The 16,223-nt window shown below is 35.7% G+C and overlaps 1 protein-coding gene across 1 annotated transcript in view; it reads left to right on the top strand.

Moving 5' to 3' along the window:
- Positions 1-15,736, top strand: part of LOC134846372 (laminin subunit beta-1-like) — a 47,487-nt gene extending 31,751 nt beyond the window's left edge. Inside the window, exons 20-27 of the mRNA XM_063863692.1 lie at positions 1,943-2,181; positions 2,509-2,724; positions 8,245-8,479; positions 12,631-12,751; positions 13,664-13,805; positions 14,179-14,355; positions 14,860-15,019; positions 15,424-15,736. Of these exons, the coding sequence (XP_063719762.1) occupies positions 1,943-2,181; positions 2,509-2,724; positions 8,245-8,479; positions 12,631-12,751; positions 13,664-13,805; positions 14,179-14,355; positions 14,860-15,019; positions 15,424-15,587 (1,454 nt within the window). The 3' untranslated portion in view covers positions 15,588-15,736. The remainder of the gene's footprint in view (positions 1-1,942; positions 2,182-2,508; positions 2,725-8,244; positions 8,480-12,630; positions 12,752-13,663; positions 13,806-14,178; positions 14,356-14,859; positions 15,020-15,423) is intronic.
- The last annotated feature ends 487 nt before the right edge of the window (positions 15,737-16,223 follow it).

Genomic DNA, 16,223 nt, shown 5'->3' with positions numbered 1-16,223 from the left:
TGTTTGTCGTTTTGTGCGAATGTATCCAACTGTTTGTGTATGAGGTGTGATTACAAGGTCGTATTTTTTGTTATCTATTTCACAATTGTGTAAAATGATTGTTTGTTTATTTCCTAGGTTTTTAAATGACATAAGGTTTAGAATGACGGATGCAAAAAGTTGTTAAATGATTTCTATTTTCTTAAACTGTTAGTTCTTACGATTTTTTGGTTAGCTTAACCTGGGTCTATTTGTTCAGGGTTGGAGAGAAAAGTATATCGATTCCGAAGAATGATTTTTACTTTCTCGTGACTAGTATAAGCTAAGGTGTTAACTTACTTAATCTTACTTAGGGGTAGTGATTGTGTTCAAGGGTTGGAGAATAGTAAATCGATCCACAAGGTTCAGGTATAATTAGAACGCGAGTAGTTCGTTAGATACTATTTTAAACTTACTAAGTCTAAGATTTATCCTGGGTCTGGTAAGAGGGGGGTCAAGTGAAGGATGAATAACCGAAGTTCTTCACTGTTTATCCTAATTTGAATGATTAGTTTTGTTTAAAAATTTCTATTAGTCCTGGGTTTTTAGAAAGGGTTGGGTAGTGAATCGACGTTTGAGGTCGTTAGACACTAATTAGGTGGGTGGGGGAGAACAAAGTTGTTCTGTTTGATCCAAGGATAAGCCTTGATGATCAAATTTGAAATTTAATTAAGTAGAAAATGATTTAAGATCCAAGGATAAGCCTTGATGATCTGGTTTTAAAATTAAGTGAATTTAAGTTTTAATAAAGTTTTAAATGTGTGTAAAGGAAAGATTTAGTGTTTTGATGATATTAGTGGGTTTATGATTGCTGTTATGTTTTAGATGATGAAGCTGGAACAACAAGATGATTTATGATTACTAACCATTTATTGTCATGCTACTAATTTTTATTTTTATTTTCCAATAAATATTTTTCAAACATGTTTTGTATAATACTGCAGAGTTTTAGGAAAACGATCTTAGATCTTTTTATCAATCGTTATTGTATAATATTAATTTTGTTTAGCGCCTTAAATGATTTTGAAGAGTAACTTCAAGGTTTTATGTTTGCAAATGGAAATCTAAATTCATTGCAAGTAGTATTCGAAATATAAAAGTTTGTTCTGGCTTTTGCCGAACTATCATATAACTATACGGCAAGTTTCTACTTTGTCGTATGTCGTCTTTGGTTCGAGGTCTTCTTCCAATTCCGGGTAGTTCTATTATGGTTCGGAATATTGGCTCTGATCTATTGAGTCGGAGAGACATTTCAATTAAATTATTGTCGTATAACATTTTGTAAATGTTTTTGTCTAATTTCTAATCTATTTTTGGTTAATTCTAATCTAGTAAGGTCTTGTTCGAGACTTATGGTCGCACCAGATGAGTTAGGACCGAAGTGTAACTCATAGAGTAATTTCGGATAGGGTACACCGTCTGCTCGTCACGCTATCTTATTTTCGGCCGGATAGATTCGTGCAACTTCTTAGTCTAATACCGATCCTAATCTTACTCTTATACTATCTAGTCTCAGGTTGTTTAACTAGTCTCTGCTAGGCTCAATAGATCTAGGGTATACTGGTTTATTGCGGCTGCTGAAGTGCTCGGGAGAGTCCAACTAATTTCTAAGTTAAATTCAAATCTCTCTGGTGCTGAAAATACAAGTAACTTCAGCACTTACAAATAAGTGGGTTGTTAGTTAGATGGATCATGATTGGTTAATATTAAATACTTTACATTGGTAAAACATTTAATTTATCCAATCATAAAATATAGTTTAGATCAGGTTCCAAAACGAAACTTTTGCGAAAAAATTCGGCAGACACATTTGAGGGATGAAATACGATCGTCAAACCCAGCAATCTTGGCTACTCTGCTGTATTGAATATGTAAATTCAAGCCCCTATTTCTAGCTCAACGCCACGGCAGCAATTTTTTCTAGGCATCAAAGAACGCATCTCGCGTGCGACTGAGATGACCCAGCAAGCACTGGCCGACTCACAAGCCGAGAACCAAACCCTCGTCTCAATTGAGAGACAGCTGGACTACATAGAACAGCAGCTGAAGTTGATCAACCCGGCTCAGTACCAGGAGACGGTGGATAAGTTCTCGCGTACTTTCAAAGAGCTGGAGGGTCAAGTGAATGACACGCAGAAATTCATCGCCGAAATGACCAAACTGGTTAGTTTAAGGAGCCGGAGTTCAAAAAAATAAATATGACAACTCCATGTATAGCTTAGAAATTAAGCATATCTGCGCCAAATTGAAATTTTAATGTTTGTCAATATGAATAGCGAACAATCCGGGAGTAATAAGCAGAAAGAAGGTAAATTTTATAAAAACTAACAAGACAATCATAACTCGGGCACTATAGAGTTTGTTTTGTTTGTAGCTGCAGTAAAGGAAGTCAGATACAAAAAACCTTTTCGAAAAAAGCGACAAAAGCACATTTAGCATTACGTTTTATTCTGATTGAGTTTAATTACACATTTCAATGTTTTTCCCCAGATGTGTGGCGGTGGGGACTTTTCTGAAGTGGGCAGCTGTGAGTCCTGTGGGGGTCCCAGATGTGCCTTCTGTGGCAACATGCCCACTGAGGAGGGCATAGTGCTGGCCACATGCAAAGGAGCAGCCACGTATGCCCGGAAGGCAGACTCCAAACTGCAGGAGATCATTGCTCTGCTGGACCGGAAACTCATGAGGGCCAGGGAGGTGTTGCAAGAGGTAAGATTGGGGAGGGGCTAATTTTTGATTTCCAAATTCATACATATGTTCGCTGGAGTGGGTTTACGATTCTTTTGAGGGGGTGAAGTCTTAAGAAGTTTTGAAAATTTTGTCAAATTAATTTTTAATTTTTAAACTCTCCGTAAACAATATCAGAGCCTTTTCTGCTATAAATATTTTCGCCGCATGCAACCTCTTAAAAACATTGACGACATTGAAAACATTTGAAAATTTTGACGACCTTTTTTTAGGTCGACCAAATTGATTTTCTGAGCTCTTCTAAATCACTTGGAAAAACCCCAATTTGATCAAATATTTTGCGCCGCAGGCTGATTTTTGAAAAAACAGGCCAAAAAAATCGCGGTTTTTTGGACCGCGCTTCCCCCTCAAAAATAGTATATTTTGTCGCAGAAGGTGCCTTTAGGAAAATTTTAGGGTCAATCAGCCAAAAATGGATACTTCAAAATAGTACAAAGGGGGGAGGGATAACCCGCCCTCTCTAAATCTGCTGGAAGAAGTAGCATTTACAAAATACAATTAAGTTTTTTGCTGATTCGAATACTCTGCTCATTTTCGGTTGGCTGAAGATTCGGGCTGACGCTTCGTGTTTCTTTATGTTTCTCTTCTGTCTTTTCTTTAATAGCTACTAAAAATTTGCACTTAAGAAATGGAGAACCCAAAAATCTTCAGAAAATGTTTTTATGAATAATTAAATAATTCAATACGATTTCATTCAAATGTAAATTTGAACATGTAATTTGAGAAAAAATGTCTGAGTTCGGATTCGAAACAGTTCATGAAATGTACTTGTCCCAATTTTTTCAAGAAACCATTGTTCATTATAAAAAAATATTCATCAATTAATTATTTCAATGGCGGTAGTTTTAGCAGTCGGAGAAATACGCGATTAAGCTCAAATTGTTTAATTTTTTTTTTAATTTACCATCTACATTACAACAGTAATGAATACTATTATAAGGCATGGAGGGTGACCCAAAGAGAATTTCATCTCATCGAGTGGGACACCTCGAAAACTTAAAGAGCAGAGACATAAAGTCTCCAGAGTGGGCATCAATTAAAGAGCAGTTTGTGTAAGAATTCATTATCAAAAATATAATTATGGAAAAAAAATTCCTGAAAACGGTTCAGTTCTGATTTATTTAATTCGAAAAAATCTTTTGGAAGTAAATTATTCTGAAAAACAAAATTATATGCTATTGCTAGCCTACGTTTAAGAGAGAATTTCATGGCGTTTGATTTAAAAGCTATATTTGTAATTTGTTTTTTAATCTTGCTGCGGGTGTGAGGAAGTCTTTCTAGGCTCGATAAACTCAAAAAACTATTCATATCGGGGCATCTTAAAAATTCAAATAATTCTTTGAAGAGAGACTTCAGAAACATAATAAAGACTGAAGAAATTTTGTTTTCACTCATATATTGGGTTATTGGTTCAAATTTGCGTTTGAAGAATATAGCCCGCGTTATGCGTTTTTGTAGTTTTAAAATTGAATCGAGATGAGTTTTATATGTATTGCCATAAATAAGAATACCATATTGAATTACGGATTGAGCATATGCTCTGTAGAACAACAGAAGACTTGCTTTCGGAAAAACGTCACGACATTTGTAAACTATTCCACAGAAAGTTGATAACTTTTTAACAATGCCACATATATGTTGCTTAAAACTCAGTTTATTGTCAATTTTTAATCCCAAATATTTAACAGGCAATTGGTAGTTCGATTGAAAATTATCTCCAAATACATTGATCATTTCAACATTTTTACCGAAACTCATAAAAACGCTCTTTTTACAGTTGATTGTCAGGCCATTACAATCAATCCATTTTTCAATATTTTTCATTTCGTTTTCAAATGTGTTTGTCCTTATTGTACTTGAATAACATAAAGTTGTATCATCTGCATATAAAACTGGTTTAATTGTATTAAAAACAATCGGAAGATCATTAATAAAGATTAGAAACAACAGAGGTCCTAAAAGAGAACCCTGCGGAACGCCACATGTTAAATGTTCTATTCGAGATTCTTTTTGGTCAAAAGCAACATATTGTTTGCGATCAGTTAAATAACTCCGGATAAGTTTGTTCAGTTTACCCCTTATTCCATACTTATCTAACTTAAGAATAAGTAGCTCATGGTTTATTGTATCAAAAGCTTTTTGGAAATCGATGAAAAATGTTTCACCGTAACGGCGTTTATCAATAACTTCTCGAATGAACTCGGTAAATTCTAATAAAGCATCAGCGCAACATTTTTTAGGTTGAAATCCGTATTGCTCTGGTGTGAGAATTCGATATTTTCTTAGAAACTTATACATTTTGCCAAAAATGATCTTTTCAAAAACCTTGCTTATCGAATTGAGTAAACTTATTGGTCTATAGCTTTCTGGTAGTTGACAATTACCATCTTTAAAAAACGGAAGCACCTTTGCAATTTTTAATGCATTCGGGTACGTTCCTTGCTTTATACATTGATTAAATAACTTTGACAAAGGTTCGCTAATAACCGTCGACGAGAGTTTCAAAATTTGATTACTTATACCATCCGGACCTGAAGACCCCTTATTTTTAATAAGAATAATTGTATCAAAAACTTCTTTTGTTGTTATTTCCTGAAAAACCATTGAATTAGGTACAGATTTAACATGCCTTAAGGCAATTTTATGATTGACTTTTTTACCACTTAATTTATTACCAATTTGTGCGAAAAACTGATTGAAGACATCAGCTTTAACTTCTATTTTGGCAGATGTTTTGCTTTGTATGATCGTTATATGCCTGAAAAATACTTTTATTGTTTTTCGATTTTTCGATTTTTTGTTGGTAAAATTTTAGTTTCGAATTTCTTATTAGCGATGTGGTTAAATTTTGGGACAATTTTTTATTTCTCTAAATTTGTCGGAGTTGGATCAATTATCCATTTTTTGTAGAACATGTTTCTCTTTTGCATTTGCTTTTTAATATCCTGGGTAATCCAAGTTGGTTTTGCTTTATTATTCACCTGAGATAATGGGCAAAATTTATCTAAAATACGTGTTAAGCTGTTTACAATGTAAGTTATCTGCTCATCAGCGTTTAGTGAACTTTGCATTTTATTGAGTTTTTCATGTAGTAAGAAAAGGAAATCCACCAGGTTTTTGTCATTTTTCAATGGATTTATGTTTCGGAAAACGCTCTGTGTTTTAATGTCATTTTTACTTTTAAAGTCATCAATTTCAAGTAAAATTGAGTAATGGTCACTGATTACAGTTTTTAAAGTATTTGTTTTGTTCAAACAAGACTTGGTAAAAATATAGTCAATACAAGACTGATTTGAAGATGTAACACGTGTGGGTTCAAAATTGCGTTGGAGAAACCCATATGAATTCATTAATGTCAAAAGATTCTCACTAGTGATTGAAGCATCAAGTGAATCTATGTTAAAATCACCACATATTGTTGTTTGGTTTTTCCAAGTAGCCACCGTATCCAGGAAAGATTCTAGCTTTTCATAAAAGTCGTTTAGTGCAGAAGATGGTTTTCTATACAAAACAATAAAATTTTTCGATTGTTTTTCATTTTTAACAGATATAGCTAGAAACTCAAGATCTGATTCCAATTGCAATTTTGACACCTTTAAATCCGATCTAACGAAAAATGCACAACCACCTCCGCGAGTACTTTTTCTGTTAGTAGTTAATATAGGTTGGTAGCCTTCAACTGAATAAATTGATAAGGGATCCTTGTCCGTTAGCCATGTCTCGCAAAGGGCTATTATTGGTGGCTTAACCTCAAAGTCGTCAATAAGAATTTTTAACTCATCATAATGACATCGCAAAGATCTAATATTCAAGAAAAAAGAAAACTGCTATTTAATACGCCCACTTGTCTCCCCTCTAGGAGTTCTCGATAATATAATTTACTCATTTATCAACAAAAATAAGAAACAGAAAAAATTAGGCGCTGAATTGCAAGCCACGCTCAAACATTCTTGTATGCTTCATCAATCCCAACCCCATAGAGCATGCAAGAATGTATGAACAACTATGAACCTTCCTCGTAGGGATTTACAACATATTCTGAAAGAGTTTTTCTGTTTTTGCATAATTGCTCCAATAATTGTTCCCCTTCTTGCTCTGGGGAGAGAATAGATTTAATATTCTCCGCCCGTTGAATATTATTTGCTCTGATTGGTGTCGTATTTCTTTCATAATCAGATACACTATAATTTTCCGTAGATTTTCCAGTTTTCGACTGAAATTTGTCAGATTTCTTAGTCGCTAAGTGTTTCATATCATCAATCGCCTTTTTCGAACTAACGGGAAAAGATTTGTAAATTCCTCTGTCGTCCATTTTAAACATTTTAACCTGACAATACTGACTGGTATTTACAAGACCCAAATCATCAGCGTACTGTTTGAGTAGACGGTCTGCCGTTGGAAGCCTTTCCTTGATAAAAATTTGTTTGTTGTTATTCGGGTTTCGAATGTTAGCCAACCAAGATTTTCTGTTGTAGATTTCACTTTTTTCCCCAAAATATAAAAATTTAACTATCACAGCTGGGGGATAATTGATATTTTTCCACGTTCCAAGCAAGTGACAGGCTTTAAAATTACTCGGGCTAGTTTTATACTGAAGAAATCGGGCCAAAAAATCGCATAAATGATGTGACAACGGTACCTGATTGTTTACTATTGGCAGGTTCTCCAAAATTAGGCAATCCTTAGAAGAATACCTTTCCTGTGCAGATACTCTTTGCTCCAAATCATCCACTTTGTTCTCAAGATCTAGAATAATCTCATCTTTTTTGCCCAGATCCGTCAATAATTTATCGAAAATCTGTCTCACATTGGTGTCGGAAATCTTTTCCAGCATCGAGGAATACATATCTTTCTCAAAACGTGATCCCATGTTAAAGGAACTCTCAGTTAAATACATAAGTTTGGAATTAGTAGTAAAGAAACTTCACACGTAAAGAACGAATTGAGAAATTCGAAGCAAAACAATTTGTTTAAACGCGGCAAGAAAAAGCGACTATTCAGCGCTGCTCATTTCGTTGCTGAATCCTTTTTATTTGAATCCTTTTTATCGTTGTAAGACAAAACTTATAGAAAATTCTTTGAAATGCTTCAATTTCTTGATGCCAACTATTACCCGATGAAATTGAAACGTTTTCAAATGACCAATTTTCAAGATTTTTTCGTCTGCTCAAAAACATTTATATTATAGATAATGTTCAGCCGATCGACATGTTTTTCTGATTTTCTTAGATCATTTTTTGTCGTTACTTAGTTGTGATAGTAATTACATAGGTACCTTCTTGTTAGTCTGAATAGCCTGTTCTAGCTATCCTGATGCAGTGAATCATTATGCTGTAATGTACTTTCTACACAGTATCGAATGAATTGAATCTTGATTACTTTTTAAGGCAAAACTATCAAAATAAATCATCAAAATTGCATCGATTGGAGTTAAAATTGTGTTTTCTCAGATCTTGATTTAAGTTAGATGTTGCTTTTTAGGTAAACGAAGCCCTCTCATTGGTCGAAATCACTTCCCTCTCAGCCGAGGAGCTCAGACGAAGAGCGGAACTGGCGGAAGAGACTGCCTCTAATCTGAACAAGACATTCTCTGATCAACTGGCCGCTATAGCTGGACAGAAGGCACTGAGTTACAGATACCTAGATGATGTGTCCCAATTGTTGAAGGCCATTAACAACTTCAAGATGCCAAATATTACCAAGGAGGATATTGCAAGTAAGTGCAGAGGAATTATAAATATTGGTATGGTTATTTATTTAATAGTCTGTCAGTTTTAAAAAAACATCCCGTAGAAATTATGAAAAATGTACCACCAGCTTTTAATTTTTGATTCTTTTTGTTCCGACCATTGAAAATCAGAAGGAATTTTGTATTCGGGTGTGTTTTAATTTTTTTTATGTTTTTTTTTTGTTTTCCGCGCAAATTTAGGTGCCACAAATAATTATCGGTCTGGGTTGAGTGGTATATCAAATTAAAGCCCTTATAAAATTTGTAAGATCGCGATTTTCACACGTGATAATCGGACCAACCTCGTGCGTCGACGGAAATTAGGCGTTGGCGCAAAACTATTGGCGGGGGAGTTGAAAGATAGTTCAAAAAAAGTGATACTTACCAATTCAGATAGCTAATTTTATCCCCATGTTATTTTGAATGTAACCAATTTGATAAAATAAGATCAAAAGTCACCAATTTTAACAAATGAACGCAATCTAAGAAACACGATGATTTATCCTGTACGCAATCGATCCGAATTGGTTCATGAATATCAGGGTCGATATTCGCGTAGTCCTGGGTGTGGACCGGGCGATCCCCGGCGGTGAATATGGGGACAACCGACTTTCGTGTTCTTTTTCTATTTCCCGAGTTTTCGACGGGCATCATTAGAGTCTGGCATATGTTCGCCCGCGTTTTTAGCGATAGATGATACATCGGAACGATGTCTAGGATGACCATTCGCTCTTCCTTACATTTGGTGCAGGTTACGGTGACATCTTGGCAGTAACCTCGTAAGTTTTCTGCGCGGTATTGCGCGAGACACTTTTGCTGTAAGACCTTGCAGTCGCCAGTATGTTTTAAATCTGCCTCATGAATACGACGAAGGGTATCTTCTATATTATTTTCGTGTAACACCTCTTGGCCGGCGCCAGTAAGCTTAGAACCGTTGAGTGATTAAGACCTAACTTTCCTGCGAAAGTCTCTCTTTTGCCTTGAGGTAAACGTAGGGGGGAAAACTTCCCCACCCTCAGCCTTAGCCCTTAGGTAATCGACGATATCAGTGTAAGATTGGTAATTCATGATGAAAACGGTCGAAAATTGCGCAATTTGATTTTAACGTAAACTGACTGTATAACCTTGTAGCAATGAAATTAAGTGATAGATAAGCTTAGTTAGAGAGCAAACAATCGGACTTTGCACCTTGAATTTGACCTCTAGTGCGAACAATTAAAAAAGCGCGCAAAATCTGGAAACCCCCCCCCCATGGATTGGGAACCACTGGTCCGATCCTTATGAAAATTGGTGGGTGACTAATAGAGATGATTTTAGCTGGGCATGCCAATTTCCAGACCCCTGGGACCCCTGGGAGGCGAGTGATAATGGTTTCCGAAAATGCAATTAGCAATTTTTGTAAACCGGTAACTAATGGTCACAATGACTTCATATTGCAATATGTTGTAGCCCTAGGCGAGGGAAGTTCACCATCGGGATTTTGAACGCATCCGGTTATTACTCCCGGTTTTACACCCTATGTAAACAAAACCCACTTTTTGCTATTTCTCGACCCCTGAAAAAGCTAGGAGGCTAAAACTTGGGGGGATGGTAGGTTGGGGAAAGACCTATAATGTATTATTGTTTGGACCCAATCCGGCGGCTACATCGGAAGCTATTAGCACTTGAAAATTGAATTAGGCTATTAATACCTGATAGTGATAATTGACTTCTGATATTAATGCTCCAATGTGAAGGGGGGCCCAACCCAGTAGGGGGACTCCTGGTGACCCAATCCTCTCCGGAACTTCCTATGGGGTGAAAATGGCAATTTTAGGGAAAAGTGTTAATTGACCAATATTTTTCGAAAATATGGGAAAGGATTGTCCGATATGAATGAAACTTAGTGGGAATGATCTCCCATCAAAAATAGGACGTTTGGACACGTTTGACCTCATTTGACCTCGGATGACCTTTAATAGGTCATTTGGCATTTTGACCCCAAGACCCCCGGAACCCCCTGAAAAGCGATAAATTAGCATTGTAAGGACCCGTAAGGGGTACCTACCCACCTGGGGAGGTAAAGGGAGGCCCCTAAATTGAGAATTTTTAGTTTTGACCTTTGTACCCGAGCGGAAGTGATTTTCTGTAATTAGCAAACATTGGGGTCAGCTTAACCCACTCCACTTGGACTTTCGATAAGAACGACAAACGAGTAAAAATACAGCCCCGGACAAAAATTGGGAACATCTATGGGGGGAAATGGGATTTTCGGGATGAAGATTTTATGAACAGCCCTAGCATATTAAATAAATTCTTGTGGTGTTTTTTCGGATCAAAACGGACACGGGGAAGGGAATTACCCAGCCCTTGGACTTAGGGGAATAAAATTTAAAATGACCAAAAATGGAAATTTTTCAAGTATCATGGAAGTTAAATTCCCGGTTAGGTGAGAAATAAACATTTCATGGGAAAGGGAAAAAGAAGTTAGGAAGAACTAAAATAAAATCACGCTAGGGGTCATTTGTCAAATACGATTGGGAGCTGATTTTGTAGTTGAACCCAATGTTTGCTCAGTATGTCCTGATTAACTAAGTGCCACCCCGATGTTTAATTAAAGCTGACCTAATGGTTGATACAGCTGATAAGTCCTGAGTGGCAGCTAGTTAAGTGAATGTTAGTGGGGATAGGGAACGGTACGCCTCTGACCGAACCGAAAGTAAATAAAGATAACGATACGCGATTAAGGCACAACCACCGAACTGGACAGAACAGTGTTAACTACTATTAAGAGTAGTTGGTTCTCAATCAGAGAAGAGAGCAATTGATACTGAGAGAGAGTATAGTTAGTTCTCCGTTAGTTAGAGAGAACAGGGTAGAGACTTATAGAATTCAGACGGGTCCTGAGAGTGACTCGTGAAATTTTTAAAGTGAGTTCTCGACGCGAGATTTTTAGTGAAGCTTTGTGAAGCAAAGTTGAAGAGTTTTTTTAGAATTATTTGTAAAGTGAACTGCAAGAGGCAGCTTTCCGGAACTTATCGCAGATTAAATTCATTGATACTTAATAAATTGTATTCAGGCCACTTAGCGGTCCTTATACTCGACAATTTATATATTTATTTCTGAATTCAATTACTATCCAGTTTTTTGAGCAAAGGGGGCGCAACCCAGTGTAGTACATTGATCGACCATCAAATTCAACCTTTCAACCGAAGGGATTGTCACCAAATACCGAATCACAGCTCACCCCTTGCTGGTTCTGGTATTTAGGGAAGGGACTTAGCGGACAATATAGAAGGGATATATTGGGTCTAAACAGTCAAATTCCCCAAGATGACAAAATTCTGTCGTGATTCCATCGGGGTTTCAAATTTTTTCAAAAAACTTTTCCTGGTATTGGGAAAAACCGGTTTGAAAATTTGTTTTATTGTCTAATTTTGATCAAGTAATTCGCAGTCTAGTAGTAAATAAGCCACAATTTTTTTTCAGGCCCTGAAAATTCTAGTGAAAATTAGTTTTCAAAATTTTTTTAGCGCCATCTTGGGTATAAGTAATTTCAAAAATTAAAAAAATTTTCTGCAAAAAATGAAAAAATGAATGAATTAATAAATATTCTGTTTTTTTTTTTCATAGTTTTTTAAGAATATGGTCGGAACATTCTGTACTAATTGCACAGCAACCGGCTATCTATGTTGTACTTATGAAAACCTCTCGTCCTCTTGCCATTTACGCATTTTGTTTTCTTTTTCAATGGACATCCTTTTTTGAAAGTATTGGAAAAAAAAATTATCTCAACACCATTCAACTTGCAGCTTTGTCAATAACGTCTCATTCAAAGACAGCATATTTCTTTTGATTATTGGTTTAATTTCTGGGCTCGTATTCTGTAAGAAAAGAAAGAAAGAATTTATTTCTTATTGTTTATGTTGTAAACGTTCTTTCATGTAAGTGTTCACTGCCTGGGTTAACGAGCTAGAATTATAATCCGACTCAAATGATCCAACGATGTGCCGGCCCACCCAGTCGAATGAAACCCTCAGACGAATTAATAGGTCAAACATGGTCAAAAAAAGCCAAGCAATAATTTACTAAATGCTATAAAAGTTGCTTTTTCTGTTTTATTGGAAAAAATGAAAAAAAAAATGTGTTTTTTTTTGTAGATCTTGAACGTGAGATGCGGAGTGTGGAGGCGCAGGTGGGGCAGATGGAGAGGGCCACTGAACAGATGCAGGCCAATGCGTCTCTAGTCAGACAGCTGCTCCAGGACGCACTCAGTGCAAGGTGTGCTTATTTACCCTCCACAATCCTTTGTTTTCACGCAAACACAGTCACCTAATAATTTTTCTTATAAAAAAAAAATAACAAATTTAGTGAAAAGTTTTATACAATTTTAATACAAAATCTGTAACTTTTTGTTTGTGGCTAAAAAGCTTCTAATTTGAAAAAATCAGTGTATGAAAAATGTGACCCGGTTCTCTGACCAATTTAAATTAATTCTATAAAAAAATTGCGACTTAACGCAAAACACTCATGATGATTTTTGATTATGTTCTGAGAAGGTTTGCGTCTGGACTTCGTTTCACTAAAAATTTTCCATTTTGTTCAGGCATAGAAACAATCTTAAAATGCATCTTTTTGCAATTTTTTGCAACTAAAAAGAGAATATAAATATTGTTTCTCAATATTGCAATTTTTTCCAGGAATTTTTTTGTCATTTTTGAACATAAAGTTACAATACAATTAAAAGAAATATGAAAACTGTTTTTCCACGAAACGAAAATGATTTCAAAATAAAATTTATTTCTTTTGAAATTGTCTTAATTAGGTTTGGAAATGATGTATGTGAAACTTTTTATGCGCGGACATTGTATGATAAGTATTTTTAATTCAATTAATAAAATCTTTTTTTTTGGTATTAAAATCTGATCAGGAAGCATCAGGGTAGTGAAAAAGACAAAAATTTGTGCTATTTTTTTTTAAAAAAATTGTTCATCAATTGTGTGAAAAATGTATGAGAAGCAGTTTTTATAGAATCCATGCGTGAACTGCATCATAAGCACTTTTTTTCAAGTCAGTCCGGGGAGCAACAAAGCAGCAGATTATAAAAAATTGTCACATATGTCAAATTTCAACTTCTGATAACTCAAAAAAATCTAAAATATGCATTAGCAAAACGATATAATACATTTAAAGGGAGCTTGCGGAGAGTGTGCTGGCTGATGTGAGGAAACTAGTTGACCTCCTGGATGACGCGGAGAAGTCCAACAACCTCACAGAGGATGCCATAGAGGACATCAAACGAAAACTGGCTCAGATGGGCGACAAAGAGGCCGGGGTCAGCATTTCTTTACACTCCGATCTGTTTTATTTATCATTTTTTTCCTGCTTTCCCATCTTCGACATTAATTTCCGCCTGAAATTTCTGATGATGTTGCTCGAAAATGGTCTTGAAAACTGTTCGGAACTGGCGGAAAATTTCCAATAAGTCGAAAGACAAAAATCACCAAAAACCCCAACTTACCCAAGCTATCAGAAAAAGAAAAATTACGTTCGTTGCTGTCTTTTTCAAAAAAAGATTTGATTGCTTTTTGTCTAAAAACTAAAACATGCGTGCGGTTTTTTCTCGCAATAGCTTTGCCCAAACTTGACTCCAAGCCACTGCATTTTTTGTACTGACAATATAATCCTTGACAACTTTTTTTCCTTAGCTTCGCACAGACATGTCTGGTTTGGACAAACTGGTAAATGACACGGCAGACTCTCTCAAGTCGGTGCTCCAGTGCAGGGACACTGTGGCCTCCCTCATGTCCAGTCTGACTGTGGAACTGACAGATGCAGAAGCAGTGGTCATACAGGCAAACGCCACAGTCAACAACACCAGGAAGGTTGCTCAATTCAATCGAAGCCATTAAAAATCTCATCAAATTCACAAAACTTTTTCTTGAAGTTAAAAGAGACAAAACTCATATTGAAATTAGAAACATTTCTTATGGAAGTTTTAAAAATTAAATGTGCAAAATTAAAAAAAAAACTAACAGAAATACTCAAAAATTTTTGAAATGGGTTTAAAGAAAATCAAACATATCAACGAATTTTAAATACTTCTTGAGATACTATCTAGAAAGACACAAAGTATCAATAAAGTTAAATGGGCAAAATGAAAGTTCAGTTTCAGGAGCCCAAAAAAGGTCGTTATTTCCCATTTCTTAAAAAAGTCAGGGTAGTTCTGAGTTTCGATCGAACTGCGGACTTTGCCAATCCAAAGGTTTTCTTCAAAGAACTTTTTTTAAATACCAGTATGTATTTAGCCGCAAGGGTTATCAAAGTCATGTCATGAAGAAGGTGCCGATTTTTTTTGTGTGTTCTTGACCATGAATTGACCATTTAAGGAAGCTGATGATCTTCGAGAGGAGTTTGACGGACTGGATGAATTCCTGGACGAGAAAATAGCCGAAACAAAAGAGATCTCGGACGAGGCTGCGGAGGCAGTGGACAGGGCCACCGAGTTGAGCACAGGCGCCCAGAGGGTGTTCGACAGGTTCCAAAACTGTAAGGCCACCATCGGTGATACCGGTTGATCATAAGAAGTTTGGTGTCCCTTCTGACGATGTGTTATTTTTTAAAACTTAAAGTTTTTGTATTTAATTCATCAGTAGGCTAATTTCAATTTTTATTCTCGCAACATGGTCGGATGTTTTTTGGACTCTTTCACGCATAAGCCCAACCCCCCCCCCCCCCCCCCCTGATAAAATTTTTTTTCAGTAAATAGTTTCAGTTGAAAGTTGTTGAGCTGTTTTACCCCAATTTTACTGATCTTTTAATAAGTTTCTGTTCTGTATCAAAACCGCGGTTCTGTAACAAATCCATTAACGTTTTTTTACATTAAAAGTTGATACTTTTGAGCATGCTTGCTTGACCTTTTATTGGCGCGCATTTAAACTAAATTATTTCAGTGAACAAACGACTCTATGACCAAATAAGGAAATTTAAGGACTACGAGACTAAGATAGACGCTCTCAATACCCGACTGGACGATGCGTGGGAAAAGATTCGATATCAGTACCAGCTGAAGTACGACCCCAAATGCGAGAGTATAAACTTCCCCCCGTCAGTTTAAAATAAACATTATGACGATATAAAACTCATCAGCTGTATAAGCTTTTTCGCTCTGTAAACTTTCAAACGAGCAATAATTTACTCATCCCAACAGTTTTAAAAAACAGTTTATAAAAAGTTGAATTATAGGCTCAGAACAATTTGCGTTTAAAATTTTTTGCTCTTGATTCCCGTTGGTGAGTTTTTAAGAAAAACCACAGTTTTTAGCATTCCGTTGTAAAATTCAACCCTCGAAGCATTGTTGACTAGTATTTTTCGTACTTCGTTTTTTCAACATGTTTTTTTCAAGATTTTCTTTCTTTTGATTGTCTGATTCCAATGAGTCAATATTTTGTCTGATGTTTCATATCAGGCATTACTAAACTTCCTTCTGTAAGTTTTTGCATAAAACATATATATTATGTATCCTTTTTTCCGTAAAAATATAAGTTAAAAATTTAGAAGTATTTGGCTTCGGACCATTTTCTTTCACCAAATAAGTTTTGATTTTTTAATTAGCCATTTTTTATTTATCATCTAAAAAAAATTTTTTCTTGTCAGCTCAATTTTTCAAATATACTTTTCTTCATGGGATCGAAGAAAAACAGAACAATTTTGCCTGGGAAGGTTACTTTTTTCAGTCAATTTTCGCCTATCG

The sequence above is a fragment of the Symsagittifera roscoffensis genome, chromosome 5 (assembly GCF_963678635.1).
Source record: "Symsagittifera roscoffensis chromosome 5, txSymRosc1.1, whole genome shotgun sequence".
NCBI lineage: Eukaryota > Metazoa > Xenacoelomorpha > Acoela > Convolutidae > Symsagittifera > Symsagittifera roscoffensis.
Note: the sequence above shows the minus strand (reverse complement) of the source record. Positions and strands in the feature narration are given on the sequence as shown.